Below are 20,892 nucleotides of genomic sequence, written 5' to 3'. Positions count from 1 at the left end.
TAATTCTTCTTGTTTGATACTGCAAAAGAAAACAGAAGTCGAAGCCAAAGACAAAGCTCTTACTTGGCATTGTCACATAGGAATTATACAAGTAACATTTTAGTGCAAACAGAGTATTAGGAAAACATTGCTGAAAGCCAGTGTCTACCATCTGGTCTGATGGAAAGGATATGAGAACATCAAGTTAGAGAACACATTCACAAAGAAGCACAGTAACCAAGCAAAATGACAAAATGTCTGTGTTTCAGCCTCCACTAAAAAGAGCAGTCTGGAACAGTTTGAGCCGGCATTTATACAAAACACTGCCAATAACAGCGGTAAAACGTGGCAAACTCAAAGAAATAAATATTTTGAGCCATTTACAAATGAGATGACACTAATGTCAACTGTGTCTGAACCAAGAAAAAAACATTTTCCTATGTACAGGTTCATTACCCAACATTCATTACCCACAAAGAGAGCAAGCACCAAGAACTAATCCTAACATCTGTGCACTTGTAGTGACTTCTGTGCTTGAGTGGCTCTAAGCAGTTGGTTTGATAGCGACAACAGAATGTGTAATATTAAAGAGGTCACTTATCATGAAACCAAACATAGTTTCCACAAGCAATTCTTCTCAGCTGTGTGAAGTATTACAGGCTTATTGTCTTGGTTTTAAGGCCCACAACTTTACTGTTTTGGTTCAGCTTCATAGCTATGAATCAAATCCGTCTCCAGCAGCAGTAAAAGGTGTTTTTAGCAGAAACTATACCCTACCTACGCTACCTCAAAACAGACAGTTATCAACAGACCTTTGGACATAAGTGCAGGACAAAGTTTTATTCACAACATTAATGATCGATGTATTCCCGTTTAATGAACCAGGTTAAAGCTTTTTTTAGTTCTCTCCCAGAAGAGGCTTCCTGGAACATAGTATGTAACAGAGCCATAATCAATATTAGTGGTTCCCTCTGTGGTTTTCCTGCAGGGAAAAAAAAAAAAAAATCAACATTATTCTTGCAAAAAACGTCTGATGTAAAATGACCGAAGTTTGCAAGAGTTTTCTAGCCTGCAGAAACTGTTTCTTTCAAAGAAACCTTAACTAACCACCTGGTAATATGACACATGCACACATTTATCTTTGCCGCTAATCATTTTCTGCAGGAAACTCAGAAGTAGATAACCTGCAGCTATTGCATTGTCCTGTCCACTTTCCACTGTCCACAATAGTGACCTTTTGGTCAAAGTTTAGGCATCAAAACTAGACTACTAATTTAGGAATTGGCAAGGCATTTTCCTGTATAGGTTTAGGAATGAGATAGATTCTGTCATGTTTTGGAAAGTTCAGTTTTGGTTTAAAGTACACTGCTTTGTAACATTATTCTAATAACTTATTCGGGGCATTAGGGAGATATGTGGAATGCAAAGTTTCACCATGTTAACCAGGTGTGTTGAAAAAAGCTGCTGAACACCTTTCTCCACGTTTAATTATGATACAAAGGTCCCGACAAACAGCTGTATGTAATGCAATGCATGACCTTTGGATTGTCTGTTACTGTAGTCAAACCACTGCACCATCTCCTCCAAATTACAATTCCATAAACCTAAAGTGCTGTTTATTGTTGCAAAAGCTTTGCAATAATTGGCTAGACTTTTCTCCTCCAATGAAACAAGTCTGTGTACCAATAAACCAGACCATAATATTTTATTTTCCTAAATAAGTGTAAGTGTAAATAAGACATAATCATATTTTCACACCAAAGTTTACTTCTGTCAAGAAAATAAACAACTTTGAGAGAAATGACTCAGAGAAAAGAATGCCCACTGAGATCAAAATGAAATACAAAGACTAAATGATAGGGTCCAAATGCATGAGATATTTGGAAAAAAGATAAACAAAAATTTGTCTTGCAATACAAAAACATCAAAGCTTGCTTACCTTGTCATTATGGGGGCTTTGAGATGCTGCATTTACTCAAATGACAAACCATTTATTTTCATCTTCACAGTTTTAAAGCACAATACCCAGATGGAAAGGGAAATTGTCAACATTAAGGGGACATTTTCTCCTTTTTGTGACCTAAACAGAATGTGAATGCATGGGGAATGACTATTTTTTCTTGACCATCCACGTTGAGCCTCATTGCCCTCCCCATGTATTAGAACATATTCATATTTGAAGGTTACTGTGGACTTCTTGTCAGATTTAGCCAGATTTTGATTTCATAGAATATTTCACCCTTTTCTATGTTTAACATGAATTGTATATCTATAGATAAAGCTACATCTATATGTATACTTACTACTTCCCGAAAAAAAATATCACCTCATCTTGAATTGAATGGCAACAATGCTTTTCAATGAAATTTTAGAATAATCTGTGTTGGGATTTTTTTTCATGTGTAAAATCAGAAGTTTTATATACAGGTTGAGAATTTGAAATCTGAATGTTTTCCATATGATGAAGAAGTGTGTCTGAGATGGTGTCTGAGAATGGTATACAAGTAGAGTACCAGACCATACTGCGACCAATCAAATCCAGGTTCCAGTTCCAGTATGCATTTAAGTTGTGATGGACATCCACCAACAAATGGGACAAACATGTGGCCCTTTTCTCTCCTGTTCCTCTTCTTCACCTGCAGTAATCAGATACGTATATGAAATATGCATTAGGTCATTCTGGATCATAAAAAGAAGGTTTGCAGGACTTTCAAATATGAAAAGAAAAAAATATATATAAAGGTGAAGCAATGAAAAGCACGAGTTACAACACAGACATATGGGATCAGTTGGATGTTTTTTTCTGGTCAAAAACAGGAGTAGAAATGTTTGCGTCAAGTGTTATGCAAGTCTGCTCTTGCTGTTTTTATAGCCTTTTTTGTCAGATTTTCCAAAGGCTGATTTGCAGTTTTTGAGGTAGAGTTAATTTATTCTTCCTCAAAACCGGCGTCTGGGTTAAATGGCTGCCAAAGATTGTTTTCACATTTTTTCCACATAACCTCTCAGATTTTTTCCAAGCGCATGCTACCCAACTTCAAGCTCAGGTTTTGCTTCCAAACACTCTCAGATGATTTAGCAGATGATTTTTTTGGGGACAGAGGCAGCAGCACTGCAGTACCTGAGGATCTCTCAAAACAGGTTGGTGGACTTCAAGATCCCTGCTGGAGTGTTTAATGGGCATTAACCAGAATCAAAAGAAACTGCATGTCAGGATCACAAGTAGACATAAAAGATAGTGTGGTGAAATATTCCCCATTCTTTGTCGCACCTGCTCTTGGTTAGCTAACAGCAGTTTTTTGTTTACCCAGACATTTGTACTGATGACGCCCCGACTCCTGTTTGTTAAGCCTCCCATCCTACCCCCTTCTCTCTTTCCCTCCCCTTTCCCCTTCTGTCTCTCCATCAACCCCAGTCTCTCCTCCCCCTCTCTCCTTCTGTTTTTCTCCAGAGACTTCCACTTTTTGAACACCACACTGTTCTTACCTCCTGACCCTCCACCCCTCGCACACGAAGAGAGAGAAGCACAGGTAAGCTTGCATGGTTTAGAGATTTCCTGTTTGATTACTCATCTTTTGTTATGTTGTCTGGATGGAACCACTGGGATTTAGCGTATGGGCTGGTGCTGGTGCTGGTGTTGCAGTAGAGAAGGCAAAAGTACATGTGCTTTAAAGAAAAATAAGTACTAGAAGTATAAGGATTTGTATTTTGGTAGTTTTGCCTAGACCTTACAGGTTTATACAGATCTACAGTACCGTTTTATGACTTTGGAAAAAGTTCTGTCAGTCTTGGATCCAGTGTCTCCTCGCATTTTTCATAGATCTGGAATTAATCAGTCTGGGACTGCATTGCCTGCAGGCTTGATTTTGTACACTCATTACACTGATCTAACAATAGTTCAGGTTCAGGTCTTTTTATAGATCGATTCATTAACCGAAAAAAGATGAAACCCAAGCAGGATGCATATATTTACTATACTAAAGGAACATCTATATCTCTTTGCTATTTAAAGATCTGTAAAGCAGTTTGGTTAATACTGCAGCTGTAATGATATGGTTCAAGTCTGATTACTGAATATTGGACTCATTCGTCTCCACTTGGTTGACATGAACTCTTGACTGATTATACAAGACACTCAAGTGTGGGTGTGGCTATTGTTTGTGTTGATGGGCAACCTTGACATTTTTTCAACCATCAGTTTGCACCTTTGATTATTTTTCTTTTATATGCCCATTTTAATCAATTAATACTTGAATTACATCTATCTGAACCTGACCTAGCATTGTCAAAATGCTCATCTTGTCATTAGACCTCCAACTACAACAGTGGTTTCAATGGTAGTGAAGTTGTTTTTTTCTGTTAAAGGTTATGAGTTTACATTTAGTTGTTCTGGTCATCTTATTTAGTTTTATTCCCTGACCTCTTTCTTTCACCCTCCCTCCTCCACAGAAGCCATGATTCCTCTCCGTGTACCCCTCTTGGCTGCACTGGTCAGCCTGGCCTTGTGCCAGTATGATGACTACGACTACCGGCCTGTTTCCATGCTGGGACCATCAGGGCCAAACTGTAATCAAGAGTGCGATTGCCCGATCACTTTCCCTAGCGCCATGTATTGTGATAGCCGCAAGCTTAAATTTGTCCCCATAGTTCCAACAGGGATCAAGTACCTGTACCTGCAGAACAACTTGATTGAAGAGATCAAGGCAGGAGTGTTTGATAATGTTACTGATACCCTGCGTTGGCTGATACTTGACAAAAACCACATCACTAATGGCAAGATAGAAAAAGGCACAATTGACAAACTAACAGGACTTGAGAAGCTACACTTCAGCTTTAACAACCTTACAGAGCCAATTGTTCCTCCCTCAAAGGTCCTTGAAGAGCTGAAGATGATGCATAATAAGTTGTCCAAGTTTCCCTCTGGGCTCTTGAATGACAAGGAGAATTTGACCTCTATCAACCTTCAGCACAATGAATTAACATCCGAAGCTGTCGCAGGTGCTTTCAAAGGTCCAAAGAAACTGCTGTCCCTGGACGTAAGCCATAACAAGCTGAAGAAGCTGCCAGTCGGAGTCCCGAGTTCACTGGAAATCCTCTATGCTGACTACAATGAGATAGACAGCATCAGTACAGGATACCTGAACAAACTGCCTTCACTTCGGTACCTAAGGGTCTCTCACAACAAGCTGGTGGACTCCGGGGTCCCTGCTGGAGTGTTCAATGTGACGTCACTTTTGGAGCTGGACCTCTCTTTCAACAAGCTGCAGTCTATCCCCGAAATCAATGAGCAGCTAGAGCAACTCTACCTTCAGGCCAATGAGATCAACAGTGAGTGGCAATTTTTCCTTTTTTGAAAAGGTGCCCTATGTAGCCTTCTTAAAAGGGAGTGTTTTTCATTCATTTCAATATGTTGCATCAGATTTTCATACGAAATGTGTACAAATAGTGTCAAATAATGTCCCACATTCTCATAAAAAGGGGAGGGTACAGACAAAAAGATAATAATGATTTAAGTTTTCAAATAAAATTCACTACTATATTACACAATTAGCAAATCATTTACCAATTGTGCTTTTCTGCTGTTATTTTTGTGGCTGTTGATGTTAGTGCTGCTCTAAAAATGCTCAATATCATGTCATGATGGACTTAAGAAGTTGTTCAACAGTTTGCTATCAGACCCTTTTCCTCACCCGCAACAGGATGAGGTAACGCTCACAAGCAAAAGACTTCCACCAAGCCAGCCAATCATAGGAACTTGGGTTTTTAGGGAGGCGGGCCTTCAAGAGCTCAAAGTAATAATTGCTTGTTTCAGGCTCCCTTAATGGCTACGAAAGAATAAACAATATTATAATGATAATATAATTTTTAAATTTTTTTAGCTCAGTGTACAGCTACACAAGTGGGATACCAGAAGAAGAATGAAGAGCTGTGAAGAGCTGTCTTACCCCTGTAGTACCACGTTCCCATTAAAAATGTTCCTACTTACATCTGTAAGGGCAATGTATAGAAATAAGGTTTTACTTCACCAAAATTTGATTGCAATCCTGAAAAGTGGGCGTGGCTTTTCAAATATACAATGATGACCTCTACAAGGCCTTAAGGATACAAACATCCGTACTGTCGTGCTATTTTCTTATTATGCCTACCTCTCATTGTTGGACCAGGAGGAGGGGGATAGGGGGATATGATTAACTGCCTCCATTTATCAGAGCAGTAATGTCCTTCTCCAAAAATGTTTAACATGTCAGGACTTGGGAATGCAATATGTAAATATGTAAATTTGGAGTATAATGTTGTGTATTAAATCTTGTAATGAGCTCCCTCTTTTTGATAATCTACAGAGTTTGACCTAGCAAGTTTCTGCAAGTTCACTGGACCCCTCAACTACTCGCGTCTGAGGCATCTGCGTCTGGATGCCAACAACATCACACACAGCAGTATGCCCCCTGAGTCTGCCAACTGCCTGCGTCAAGCTTCGGATGTCATGTTTGAATAAAGGACTTCCATCAGATCCGTAACTCTGCTTTCTACTGCCATAACACAGCTCTGCCCAAAGCCTTCTGGATTTCTCTGAAATGTATTCATCAGAATATACAATTGACACATTCAAATGAGCACTCCAAATACTTGTTCCTTATATTTGGAAGTCTGACTGAATATTGTTTTTGTTGAAGAAGCAAGGAGATGAAAAAGGTTATACAAAAAGTAAATAGAAAGTTCTGTTAATAGAAATTTACATGCTTATATTAAAACGACTGAAAATGGAAAACCACACACTTTAAACATTCCAAACTTGCATTGGAGTTTACCAAATACATGTTCAATGGTGTAAACAATAGCTTGAGCTCTCCAGTATCATAATCCAGTCATAGAGTCATTTTGTTGTTTGTCTTTTATGTCCCAGTGTATAGCATGCTTAATGACAGTTATTAACCTAGGCTGTGCAAAGGTCCAGCAGGAAACAGAAGCACATTTCAGTGTGTAAAATTCACTGAGCAAAATGTATGACAACAGAACAGATATTTTATGTTGTGAACTCATGTCTGCCAATTTTGAATTCATCGGTGTCTCTCATGATGACTCGCTGACTAAAATTTGGAATAAGATAAAAAGCCCATGATGAAATCTTTGTCAGTGAAAACATCTTTCCACTTTTTTAAAGCAGGAAGTTTCAGATATCACTGTTGTGATTGAAATGCTCAGTTATACCTTCAGATAACTGGTTTGAAGCATTGTGAGTAAGTTTGTTTCAATGTTAATTCCCAGTTGCCATCCACAATACTGATTTGTACACAGTCCCTTGCATGCACCCAGTGCTTCCATTTTTTGATAATAATGTACAGCTTTTGCAGTTAAGGTGCTTTCGTTGTAACGCTGTTTTTCACGAGTGATAAATGCTTCATGCCAGCATTACATCAACTTGGCTCCATTGTCATGTTGATTGAATTGTTTATCCATGATATTAGATTATCACATTTAGTTTGGTTCATTTTTAATTTGTGAAGTTTTTACTTGGTAACTGTTCTTTGATTCACTGTGAGAAAGCCAAACACAGCTGAATAAACTATGTTTCCAATATATTTGTATGATGTCACTTTTTAAGCATGCATATATAATTAATTTCTGATTTCTGGCACCCAAGTAAACTTACTGAAGCCTTACTTAAGAGATGTTTGTACTTTATCCCTGATAGGAACTTTGCTTAAAAATACAGTTTTCTAAACTTTTTTCATTCCAGGCACACTTGAAAATAATTATTTGTAATTAATACCTTATTAATGTCAGTAAATATTTTAATGATTAACCTGACAACAATGGCTTGTCTGGATTGTGAATAGAGAGCAGAATTCTGTAATAAAGCTCCGAGTTGCAACATGTAAAACATTATCTTCCTGGAGATTAAATTACAGAAACTAGGTGTAATATATCAAGAGTAGACCACATGATGTAATGTGAGGCTATAATAATAAACAAAAATTTTTGCTTTACTTTTAAATAAATAACAGGCTATTAAACAATATCCTCTCTGCTTTGTGGTTGTCATGTTGTTTCCCCCACATATCACTTTTTTAATCACAAGTATTTGGATCCCTGCAGTTGCCATCTTAAGACATCTATATTTCAGTACAGTTTGTGCAGTCAAACCAAAGCCCCTGGTCTTGGATGGATGCAGGGGATACTGGGGTTTTCCTAATACCACAGCTTAGATAAGAGGAATCTCAGAAAGGCCTACTTTTCAGTCCAGTTTCCCTGACAGTTGGATTGAACATGTACTTTTTGCATCCAGTTGTGGTCAAATGTAAGGTCATTCTTAAACCATTGCTTAACCTTTTTCTTCTCCACCACTTTGTATCTCCACTTTTGTTAGCAGGCTAAACTGAAGCTCAACACAAGCTTGTGTACTTATGAAAGTCTCTTAACTGGATTAGACGTACCAAAATCACTAGGCAGACTTTGGACATGGGGCCAGAGTAGTCTGCTTTTAATTATGAGGGAAAGTTTTCTTAAGATTTATTCATGCTCATAAAACCCTGGAAGTCGTAAAAAGTCATCTCAGATTGGGATATTTCAAATAAAAATTAAATATTACTGGATGAGTTTTTTTTTTAATTATTACTATTACTATTCATGAATTTATCTATGGAGCCCAGATGATAATTTTTTACTTTGGTTGTACTTTTAGCCAGGTTAAAAATATCTGCATCTGGTACATACGTTATCCATAGGGTTACTGTTTTTTTTCATTTTGAGGCAACAGCAAATGAAAATCTTAATTTATCTAATTTAATATCCACTGCGCTACTACTTAGTTTGCCACAGAATGGCATGCAGACATGCATTATCCACATAGGATAAACCCTAATGACTGTGATCATCTAAGTATCACAACTGTAAGAGTGACATTTGCTCTTTCAAGTAAATATCCTTAACAATCTTTAGAAGGATTGTGCTTAAAATTTGATAAATACTATCATTTATCCATCTTATGATGATCCTGTAATCATCAGGTCATAATTTCTATCAAAATCATTATTATTTTTTGACTAAATAACCACAAAAATACTTAATTCCTTCAGGTTTAACTGTACTTTAGTGCTAATTAGCAAAAGTGCAATGCAGCATGTCTGTTATAGCATTTACATGGTTGATTTTACACAATGTAGCAATGAAACCCTAACCCTAACCCCTTTGCTATTCTGAGCATGTTAAGGTTATCTTTGAGTTCAAAAGGTTATTGCGTTTGGTGCTTTCACCTGGCTGTTAATGTCTGAAATAAGAATTATGCTACAATCGTAGCTTGAAACCAAAATAGACGTGGAGGACAAAAGTAGGTTATTTGTGATTGCATATTCTGTAGAGCTGGGGCTTGAATGAGGAATATATTAGCCTTGCTAAATAGAGGGTTTGTTAAAGGGAATGAGTTTGAAAGGAATAGAGAAAACAGGGAACGGACTTGATTTATTCAACTAAATGTCTCCAGGGTTTCTTGCGGGAGCACATAGCTGGAACTGACTGCATTTAAGAAAGACTCAACTTAGGAAGAGTCAGGAAAACGGTTAATCAGCAAGAATGAAATACTGAAAAGTAAAAACAGATAAAAAATTCTCACTGTATAATAATAAAGCTCACTGAAAGTGTGTATCTTCTGAAAGAGTGAAAGTGGCACGTTTAAGCATTTCTGAGGCTCTTGGTTGGAATTGGTTGCAGCTGGTGACGACCTGATCTGAGTCTAGCACACCTGTTTCCACTCCCACGATTCAACTTGTGGAGAGCTGCTCAGGGAGCAGCACAGGTCACGGAGATGTTCGCTGTGGGTGAACAAAAATAAAACTAATGGTCAAGAAAAGATGTGAAGGAGAATTCACGAGAATTTAGGTAACAACAAGTGGGAAAATACAATCTAACTACACTGAAACAAAGCAGTGCATCTGCAGAAGTTGTTGCCATGTGTCTGCTGATGTGGAAACAGCTTTCAAATATGAAAAATGATGGGGGAGGCAGAAAGTAATTGTGATATTCACATGGGAGATATAATTCATCAGTAGGAGATGACACCATAAAATAAACCCACCAAACCCTTGACAATTGTAATACAAACTTGTTCATCCACCTTTTGACAAGGGTGTCAGGTTTTGCATTTTTTGGCCATGTTGTGCCACTTTTTGCTTCAGTGTTTCTTTTGCCCTGCCATCAGCTTCATTCACTTCACCTGCATTTCTTCCCTCAGCTGCCTTCACTCACTAATCACCCTCCTCTGTATTTAGGTTTGTTCATGTTCATTGAACACCACTATGCCACTCCTTGTGACAAAGGGTGATTTAAGACGTTTGTTTTTTGTTATTGTGATCTTAAATATGTTCTCACACAGATGCAGACATTTTGACTTTTCATAGCATGAAATGTGTAGGTCTAATAAATTACTTAAACAATGGACAAGTTATCTTTGATGCTCCAGTAAACTTTAATAATGACCCAAAGTTCACAAAAGCAGGTTTTCTGTCCCTCTGCCACTGTCTAAAGACATTCATGTTGGGTGAATTTGTGACCTAAATATTGACCACAGGAGGGAATGTGAGCGTGAATGTTTATTGATCAGACTCTATTTGAACACATTTACATAGATGATCATCAGTGACTTTTCTGGATTTTATGCTAATTGATTCCAGATGTCTTGCTTCATTCCTGCTATGTGTTTGTAATTAAATCCAGCAGTAAATGTCAGTTAAACCTACGTTTGACCCACTTAAGGAAAGACAAAGCCAATACCTGTTGATCTGTTCTGAGGTGCTGTAATCACACTTCCTTCTACCTTCAAGCACTGGAGTAATCTAAAGGTCAGATTATAACTGTTACTGTTGTAAACTGAATACCAATCAGGACACAAAAGATTCAGCAGTCTACTCACTGCCACCTCCATTACAACTCATAACATGTTTTCTTTAACAGCTATTTTAACATTTCACATGTTTTTATACAGTAAGTTATACCGATTCCCAAATTAGAACAATTTCCTCCTCTTCCTCTGGTGTTGCCCTGATTTAAATCCTCAGAGTAGAGCTCTTGCTGCCTGCGTCTAGACAATAAAGTCCTTCATAAAGCCATAAGCCTCAAATCTACTCGCTTGAGACGATGAGTGAAAGTACAATCAGCTGTTGCAGCCTGGCGGTGCAACTCCAATCTTCTTTCAGTCTAGACCATCTCCAGCTGCTCTCTTTGTTTGTATGCACATTCTGTGCTCATCCATCATAACCCTGATCTGTTTTCTAACTTCTCACTGCAGATTTCCTCTCAGTTCACAATTTGTACTTCTCTTTTAGTCTATATCCACCATAGATATTTATATTTCTCTTTACATCTCTATATCTTTTTGCATCTGTTTTGTTGTCTCTTTTTCTTTCCCTTGTTTCTGAAAGACATATCTGATGTTAACCCCATAGTGGCATTACAAGAAAAGTGGATCAGCAGTCTTCAGAATACACTATCCTGAAACTATAACTTTCAGGAGGTCTCCAAAAGGACCCTTTTATTATAACCATCTGCAACATTAGTACACCAAAGACACTTCTTTTTACCTTTTGATTTAATTTTTTTTATCAGCTTTTAACTGTATCCGGCCTCAGATTTTAGTAGATAAATTACAATGCATCCATAACATCAATGGTGGTCTGATGAGCTGGCTTGTGGATATTTAATTTATACATTTTTATTTCTAAAAATGTTTTGGGCTTGGTCAGATCATGCTACATTATTGCAGGCACTCTCCTGAGTGACTTGACAGACTCAGCACTCTTAAAAAGGCCCAATCAATTCTGCACCAACCCCCTTTTTGGCTGCAGATAAATGTAGGACTAACAGAATAAAAATCTATTTTTTCCCCACTCCCATCAGCCCCTTGAATAGCTCTGAGATCTTTGCTGATGCGACATTTGTTGTATTGTGTTTTATTTTGGTTATGTGAGATTTGTTTTCACGTGCCAGCTGTGCAGCAAATTATCCCTTGGGGACAATAACCTTTAACCTGTTGCAACCCTTAAGACTTATCAGGTGGAAGAATGGGACAACCGAAATGCCTAAAGATAATATCAATGATAAAGTCTTTTTCCATGTATTTCCATGATTTTATCTCACTTCCATACCTTTGTTTATCAGTTGAAGTCTGAAACTCCTGCAAAGAAAGCATTGCATTTTAACAATTCTTTTAGCATTTACTTGTATTTAAAAAATGTTCCACAGTAACATCAGTGACCGGCATGATGTGGGGAGGGGGGGGTACAAAAATGAGCCTTTGGTTGTAAAAACATGGAATGCTTTCAATGAAATGTGGGGTGGAAGTGTTAGTAAAAACCCATTATGATCCTCACCTGTGAGCCGAGTAACACACCCTAAGGCCTGTGAGCTGAAATGAACCATAAACTGGTCATGCACCCATCCCCCAAAGTCATGGGTGAAAAGCATAACCTCCACAGGAGACCAAGTGGTTAAGTTGGGTGGCTGGCAGCAGGTTAACCCTCAGCAGCAAACCGATTACGTCAGTTTCTGTAACAAAAAAAGGAGCAGAAAAAACGACAGATGTGGGGAAGAAAATGCTGTGCTAGCAGAAAGGCATGTGACACAATCTCTGAAGGGACATCCCAACTCGCACACAATCGTCCTCCCACCAACAACAAAGGCTCCATCTTCTCTTTTCACCCCATGTACAAGGTGCAGCCTTGAGAGTATCAAACCGACAAGACTATAAGTCTAACCTGGCTAAGTTGCTGCACTGACTAAGGCCAAAAGAGACTGTGGACACACGTCAGAGTGGACCCACGCTCATCTGGCTGCAAGCTGACCACTCACAGGGCTGAGAGAAACAGGTAAAGATGGTTTGGTCTTTTGTTTTGTAATAATTATGCTTGCTTGAAAAAGTAGGATGTGAAGGCTTGAACAAAAGGTGCCGCTCATTTTCAAGATGACATCTGACTGGATTGATCATTCTTTTGATGTGCTTTCCCTTTGCCTGCTCCAAAACAGACTGGTAACACATAAAGCTGAAAGCAAATATCATGTGTTTGGATATTTTTCTCATGATAGCCACCTTTTTTTAGTCTGTTTGAAACCACTCTAACAGCAGGATTAAGCCTCAAAATAAATGATTTTCATCATTTTCAATCATTTATTTCCAAACAACAAATCTTCTGGAAAACTTTATTTTATTTTTTTACATGATAATTACCCATAAACACTGCATCGCTCCCTTAGTTCTGCATAAAGTAAGGCATTCTAACTCTTCCAAAGCAAGTTTCAAAGTCATGAAGTAGCTTAACTGGAAGCCAATAACTGGAAACAATCCTGCAAACACATGCACTGCAAATACAAGCTGTTGTGTAATTGAACTAGCTGGCTCAGAATAAAAGACCCTGGCAGGAAATTAGCGCTGTCCTATACCTCGGCATGTGTTTAATTTTAGTCTGTCAGCCAGATACAACTCAGCATTTGTTTTCAGTCAATAGTCAGTGAAGCCCTGACTCACCGTTTTCATCAGCAAATCTTACTTATCTTAATTTTTTTGTTTTGGAATAAGGTTTGAAAGATTCATCATTTTGTTGTGAGCCAGGATAGTGTGACACTTGTACCAAATCAGAGAAACAATTGAATGAGCTCTTCGTAAATCTTTGAATTTATTTTTTTTGCATTGAAATACAAAAACATATTGATTCATCCTTGATATCATCAGCAAATCGCTTATGAGGCAGCTTATTTAGTCATATTGGTAGGAAGTCCAAGTAAAAACATATTCTCACTGTTGAATTCATGCTGTTGGCTGTGTGTTGCAGACTGAGTTGCATGCAAAGCAATTGAAAGGGCTGCAGTCCGAGAGAGGCTTGCTTCATGCCAAAAAACAAGTTTTCATTTTAATTTCCTTGGGCTAAAAAAGGCAATAAAATTATATCAAATTCAACAACGTGATTTCACAACAAGGATATCAATAAAAAAAACAACAACAGATAGTTGGCAAAGAAGAAGAGTCATTTTGAGCTAATCTAAGCAGCAAAATTTGTGGACCAAAAAATGGACATGTAATATGTATCCATTCATCTAAAAAATTATTTGTCTTTGTACAGTTCCAGTGTCTGGATGTGTAATTGATCATACAAGATTACAAACATGTGTAGAGTAATTGTCGCTGTACATAAATACACCAAGGGATACACCAGAGGAGCTCTAATGGGCTTGCATGGCTGATCACAGATAAGTGTGGCTCCTATCCTCCAAAGTGAGCTGGGATCATCCGGTTGCACTCAAGTCTTTGCCGTCATCGCAAGATATTGGTGCAGGTTCATGCTCGCATCTTTAAAGGTCACTATTCCTGGCGGTAGCTAGCTTCTGTTAAAACAATTTGCGTGGCCAACCTCAGCTTAACACTGACCTCTCTCCCATAAAACCATTACCTGTTATGTCTGCAGGAAATATCTGGTACCTTAAACAGCGTCATCTTTGTTCTTGATGCTGTAGCTGAAGTGCTGAACATTAAGTTACTACATACGATTAGTCCAACAGGTAACAAATACTCAGGACTATTCTAAAAATGCCTTCTGTGTCCCTATTCTGTATTTTCTGCAGATTTTTCAACCAAGTACTGATACTCTGTATCATTCAAGTGTAAATTGAAGACATTCCTAAATTCAGGAAAGTACATTTAACAATTCCACAATTCAAAATAAGTTGAACTGTGGTGAAAGGAGTAATCAGAGCAAGTATTGCCCTTCCACATTAATCATGTGATGATTTGTTTACAGTTTTGGCAGACATGGCCTCTTGCTGGAACTACTTCAAACTCAAGTCAGTTAATTTGCATATTCGGATATCATCACCGAGTTTATATAGTTATATTGACTTAGTTAGTTATATTGTTATATAAGTTATATTGAGTTATAATAACTGCAAACATTGTCAGTCTAAGTAGATTACAGTAATTAATCCTGATGACATTGTTGACAACAGAGGCATGGAATTAGTACAAAGGTTGCCAAAGGACATCGGATTTGCAGGTGGAGATAAATCGTGCCAAAAAGAGAGGAAGGGTTGTACATGTGGAAATCAGTAATCTAAGAACAGGTACACCTGCATTAAGTGGGCCATGTCTCAAGTGGTGAAAAGGCTTAGCAACTTACACACCTCCTGAAGATTAGGACCTCTGTGGCTAGAAGAATCTGATTGGCCAAGAGGAGCTTTGGTGTCATCCTAAGTGATAGGCTGGCACACGTTGAATGAAACAGCCAGTGGTACAAATACAGGGAGGCGACACTTGCATCCTTGTCATTTGAGACCACGCTTGATAACTCGCTGACGAAGGTCACTGCAAAGGGAACTTCTAGAGCTGAAGGTAAGAAAAACTGCTGGAAAAAGAGAAGTCAGTGCTGTTTTCATGAGGAAATTCATTCAAACTTTTTTCATTACAATCATCCGTTTCTAATTACGTAAATGCTACTTATAAATGCTGATACTGATGTGTCTTAATGGCAGGGGAGCTAGCTGCTGTTCATCTTACAACTTTAATGACCGTGTTATAGCTCTAAGGAATCATATTTCTTGCATTTGCGGCACATCTTGCACTCTAAAGCAGGGTCATGAAGCTTTGGCCTCTGTAACCAGAGGCACATCTCTGCAAAGAAATTATTTGGGTTTGTCTTTGAAGTGCACCCATCTAAGGAAAAGCAGGGAATGAGTTCCAGACAGACATGGAGCGCATCAAGAATTTAAATAAGCACCAGATGGCAGCTGACAGAAATCAAGCAGAAGCTTAAGATATGGATGGAAAGAAGATGACAGAGCTTACTCTGGATTTCAGTCCTCTTTTTATGCCTCTCTGTCACATCAGTTCTTGTATTGATCATTTTTTATTAATCATTTTAAAGTGGTATTGATTTTAAATTCAATTGCTCTTTCTTTGATCTGTGATCCTTACAAATTGTACATACGGTTATTTGCATGCAGCATTGCATCAGCTGTGTAAACCAAAACAAGTGGGAAAAGACCTGTGGCAGGCTTTGCCAATTTTACAACTCCAACAGTTGACATGCAAAGTCTTCATGACTGAACTTGAAGATTGGCGTAATGCAATTAAACTCGAACCAACTCTGCATCCTGTCTCTTGAGCTTTTACCTGTCTTTGACATGCAAAGTAATGAGGCAAGACTTGGCAACCTCATTCTGGCAGCTGACCTTGGAGATAAATGATAATGGCATTAGAGGTAGTGTAGGTTACTTATGGTACCATAGGCTAACTTGGGACACAGTTTCCATTCAGTAACCCTTCGTTGATTTAGTTGTATTTGACAACTGGCTATGAAACTTGTATAATGTTAAAAACAGTATGTTTAGAGTTATACAGCAGAAACGCCTCACCAAGACTCAGAAACTGAAAAGCAATCTATGGGTCACTTGATACAGAGTGGACCTAACATCTTATCATAATGACTCTACTCTGGATTTCTTGCCTGTTTTGTGCTGTTCTATTCTGCTGTGTTTGACTACATTATTGTTCCTTTTACTCATTTTTTTCCAGCCAAGATTAAGCGGTGAGATGGCCCTTCTCCAGAACCTTCTCTGCATCCTGTGCCTGGTAGGACTAGCTGTCAGCCAGGACATGCCTTATGAGGAACTTGTAGCCCAGATCCAAGCCTGCCCTAAAGAATGCCGCTGCCCCCCAAACTTCCCTCGTGCTGTCTACTGCGACAATAGAGACCTGAAGAGCATTCCAAAAATCCCTCCATACACATGGTACCTCTATTTGCAGAACAATCTGATCGAAACTCTACCATCAGATGCCCTACAGAATGCAACACAGCTGCGCTGGCTGAACCTAAACCGCAACAAAATCCCAAGCGAAGGAGTGGAAGAAGGCATCCTGAGTCCAATGACACACCTGGCGCACCTGTTCATGGACGATAACCTCCTGTCTTCTGTCCCATCTCCCCTACCAGCCAGCCTGGAGCATCTACGTATGTCTCGCAATCGTATCTCCAAGATCCCTGCTGGTGTCTTTGCTGGTCTTGATAAGCTTACCCTCCTGGATCTTCAGGGGAATAAGCTGATGGATGATGCTGTGACCGAAGTGAGCCTAAAGGGTCTCAGCAGTCTGGTACAGATCAATCTCGCCAAGAATCATCTGAGTAGTATGCCTCTTGGATTACCACCCACAACCACCCAGCTTTTCCTTGATAACAACGACATTGAAAAGATCCCAGCTGGTTATTTCAAAGATTTGCCCAAAATAGCGTTTCTGAGGCTCAATCACAACAAGCTTGGCAGCGGTGGAGTTCCCAAAGATGTGTTTAATGTCTCCAGTATTTTGGACTTGCAGTTGTCCCACAATCAGCTGACTGAGGTTCCCATTATTTCTTCAGGCCTTGAGCACCTTCACCTCGACCACAACAAGATTACAAGTGAGTCTTTGTGTTGTTTTGTGTAGCTGTATTGAGGGAAATCTTGTTTAGGTAGCTATGTGGATGGGGTCCTGATTAAAGCGGTAAGTCTTCTCGCAATAATTCCCTTTGCTCATTTACAGACGTGAGTGGTTCCACTGTCTGTCCTGTCTCCGTCGATGCTCTGGATGAGTCACTCAACGAAAGCGTGCCTCGTCTGCGTTACCTCCGTTTGGATGGCAACGAAATTAGCCCACCAATTCCCAGAGATGTCATCACGTGCTTCCGTCTCCTCAGGTCTATCGTCATCTGAACAGAAAATCAACAATATTTTGCATGCAAATTCTAATTCCCCACAATTAATAGACTTGGATGCTGATGGGAGCTGTGAAAGAATACATATTTGTGTGTTTGTGAAACAATCTGATGCTAGTTATCAACTTATCTTATTAATGCATCCAAGAAACATATTTTAAGTGGAATATTATTCAAATCAAACAGAAATTATATTGATGGGTTGATGTTTTAATTTTGGGAATCTCCTGTCAGCTAGTTGTGCCTTATGATGATATAAAAACATGTAAATTTATGTAGAGTTTTTAATGAAAATGTACAACATTTAAGCATGAGAGAATACGAATATAGCAATAATGTGTATTCATGTTATATGGACAGCTTTGAGGACTCAGTGTGAATTTGCTACACTGAGAAGGAGCAGAATCTTTTGAATGCATAATGCAAAGTCATTTTTCATTTTTTCTTTGACTACTTTATATTTGAAGGCTTGAAGCCAAAGTCATGGTCACATGTTCTAGGTCTATGTTCTTATTTACATAAAGAAAATTTCTCTAGTTTACAAATATGCATATTTACTGTAGGTAACTTATTTTTATTTAATATTGGGGGAAAATTAGTTGAATCCTGTGAATATTCATGGCCAACATTCCTTAATGTTTTCTACGCAAAAGAAATGTGAATTCTTGTTTAAAAATGCCAAGACACTTATTAATTCTGGTCATTGTTTTTCTGGATTAACTGGACAGTTGATTTCATTTTAAAATGTCTTCAATATGAATAAACATTTCTCAGAATGATCATGTCTTCTTGTGGAATTTTGTCTCTTTTTTTATCCAGGATTTTACATGAAGAAAATAGAAAAAAAGAAAAAAATGTACTAAAAATAACTGTAATAATAAATTAATCACCCGGGATATAGTTTTATAAAATCAATCTAAAAATAAACCAATTGTCTACTATACTGACAGTAACGATGAAGTCGCATAATGTGGACTGTGTAGTTAAGACAGAATTAATGTATGTTATGAAATTACTGACATGCATTGATTTTAATATTCTTTTCCATCCATTTTCTATGCTCATTTAATCCAATTCAGGGTTGTGGTGGGGCTAGAGCCTATTCCAGCTATCACTGGGTGAAGGTGGGGTACACACCCTTTCTTAATTGAGTCATGTTATTTTGAATGTAAATGTCAAGCTTTAAAAAAAATCTGCTGACTTTCAGGTCATTTAGAATAGATAGAATTTTAAAGGATCATTTAAACCCTATATTGAATTCAAAATAGCACTGAGACATCGTGTCAAATTCGCAACAGATCAGTGACATAACTGGGTATAAAAGGAGAGAATTCCAGATAGTTTAAGTCTTTCAGAGCTAAAGAATGGGAGGGGTTCACCATCACACCTGAGATTTTTTTTTTTAAATGTAAAATTGCAAAGATCTACAGTAAATGGTGAATGTCAGAAATGGAAAGAATCTGAAAAATTTCTGTATGCATGGGACATGGCACTGGTTACTTGAAAGACCATGGAGACATTAATGCTGACCAATATTTCCTTTTTTTCTTTAATTAAGGCTTTGCCTAATTCAGCAAATTAATGTCAAAACATACAACACCCAATTCATTGCAGAAAAAGTCTGGATACTTAAATGACATCCTAATTTGTCACCTATTGGAAAATTCTGGCACATAAATGTATAAAAATGTGATGACGAAGACCTGAATTGTGGAAAAGCTGCATACCAAGATGGGGGAAAATTCCACACCCAGTCACCAAGTTCCTGTCCAAACTTTTTTTTAAACATGCCACTAGTATATGCTTGAATAGAAAAAAAAACGGTTAGTGTTTCTCAAACTATTTCTATGCCTTTATTTAGATTTTACACAATGTCTCACCCTTTTTTAGGAATGGGGTTTAATTGCTACTGGATCAGGAGACAAACCAAAACCATTTTATTGTAATAGTGTGGAACAATTTCTGACATCTAGTGGTCAAGTTGGAGATAGCACCATCTCCAGTGTCTCGGTAACAAAGAGCATCTATATGTCTGGGCTGTGTAACCTGTTGAGGAGAAAACTAGGAAGGTCAGGTTCATTCCAGTTTCCAGCAGCGATTTCCATCAGGGAAAAGTCACCCCAAAGTATATTTTTGTTTTCAGTTTTTGCCCCGTTGAAATTTGGTTTGCCTCTGCATGTCTGATTCTTCGACTGAGAATATTCATGTGTCGTTGCTTGTTCTTTCGTTACATGATAAGTAATTTTAAAGGGGTAAAAATATAGTGATTAATTTAGCGAAGTGATGAGATACTAACAAAAACGTAGATTTTAATCATATCATTATTTTTTCTTATAGCTCTTCTAACCTCAGGGTTAGTTATCACAAATAAATCTACAGAGAGGATCAGCTGTGCAAGGCTTTTCAGGTTCTGTATAATGCTCTCTGTCATCTTTTTGTATCCATCAATCATTGTCCAATGATATGATATTTTGAGCAAAATGTGATTCAGTTCTTTCCCATTTCTCAGCAGGAGAAAAGCTCTGGATAGAAAATCCCGGCTTATATGGAAGGTGCAGAAGGATTTCTGGCTTTTTTACCACGTTCTTTGCCTTTCATTCATCAAAGGGTCTAGAGTTACCACAGGATGAGTGAGTGGAAGTGAAGGACAGGTTGAAACACAATTCTGGCTAAATAAAGCTTCTGTGTGACCTCCAGTGTGTGTGCTGATTTTTCTTCTTTTGACAATGCATAGTAATGCCAAACTGTCAGTCTGTCTGACACATCTGTTTGGAAGCATGCCTAACCCTACCCTTGCCAAGGATGTCTTTGTTTTATAACTAAGATCTGATCATTTTCCCTATGAGTTAGAACTGCACACTTCTGCCAAGGCTGAACCCAGATCTGTAGTTTTAGCACATTATTGAGTAAATGACGATGCAAAGAGAAAGCTGTTTCATTCAAAAAGAAGGGCAGAGGCCTTCCTCCAAGCTGGGACTTCCTCTCAGCACCATGCTAACAGGGGCTCCTTACAGAGGTCCCATTGTGTACAAGGGCCCCGTTGATCCCCCCCATACATGAAAGTAACACATGCCAGAGTTTCACCTCAGGAAAAGAAGGACAAATATTTCAGTCTGATTTGACTCTTAAAAGAATTAAGGATAGTCATGTAATAAATGGATAAAATGCTGTTTTGCCACTTTGGGGCATTTGT

General features: G+C 38.2%; 2 protein-coding genes across 2 annotated transcripts; both read left to right on the top strand.

Annotated features, from left to right (window-relative positions):
• Positions 1-3,370: 3,370 nt before the first annotated feature.
• Positions 3,371-7,552, top strand: lum (lumican). The gene is made up of 3 exons (XM_072377526.1): positions 3,371-3,506; positions 4,426-5,304; positions 6,318-7,552. Exons 2-3 carry the CDS (start codon positions 4,431-4,433, stop codon positions 6,470-6,472), a joined length of 1,029 nt encoding a protein of 342 aa, XP_072233627.1. The 5' UTR covers positions 3,371-3,506; positions 4,426-4,430; the 3' UTR covers positions 6,473-7,552.
• Positions 7,553-16,549: 8,997 nt separating this feature from the next.
• kera (keratocan) lies at positions 16,550-17,770 on the top strand. Its single transcript, XM_072377550.1, has 2 exons — positions 16,550-17,405; positions 17,528-17,770. Exons 1-2 carry the CDS (start codon positions 16,607-16,609, stop codon positions 17,695-17,697), a joined length of 969 nt encoding a protein of 322 aa, XP_072233651.1. The 5' UTR covers positions 16,550-16,606; the 3' UTR covers positions 17,698-17,770.
• The last annotated feature ends 3,122 nt before the right edge of the window (positions 17,771-20,892 follow it).

The sequence above is a fragment of the Leuresthes tenuis genome, unplaced genomic scaffold (assembly GCF_036924035.1).
Source record: "Leuresthes tenuis unplaced genomic scaffold, fLeuTen1.0.hap1 SCAF_23, whole genome shotgun sequence".
Lineage (NCBI taxonomy): Eukaryota > Metazoa > Chordata > Actinopteri > Atheriniformes > Atherinopsidae > Leuresthes > Leuresthes tenuis.
Note: the sequence above shows the minus strand (reverse complement) of the source record. Positions and strands in the feature narration are given on the sequence as shown.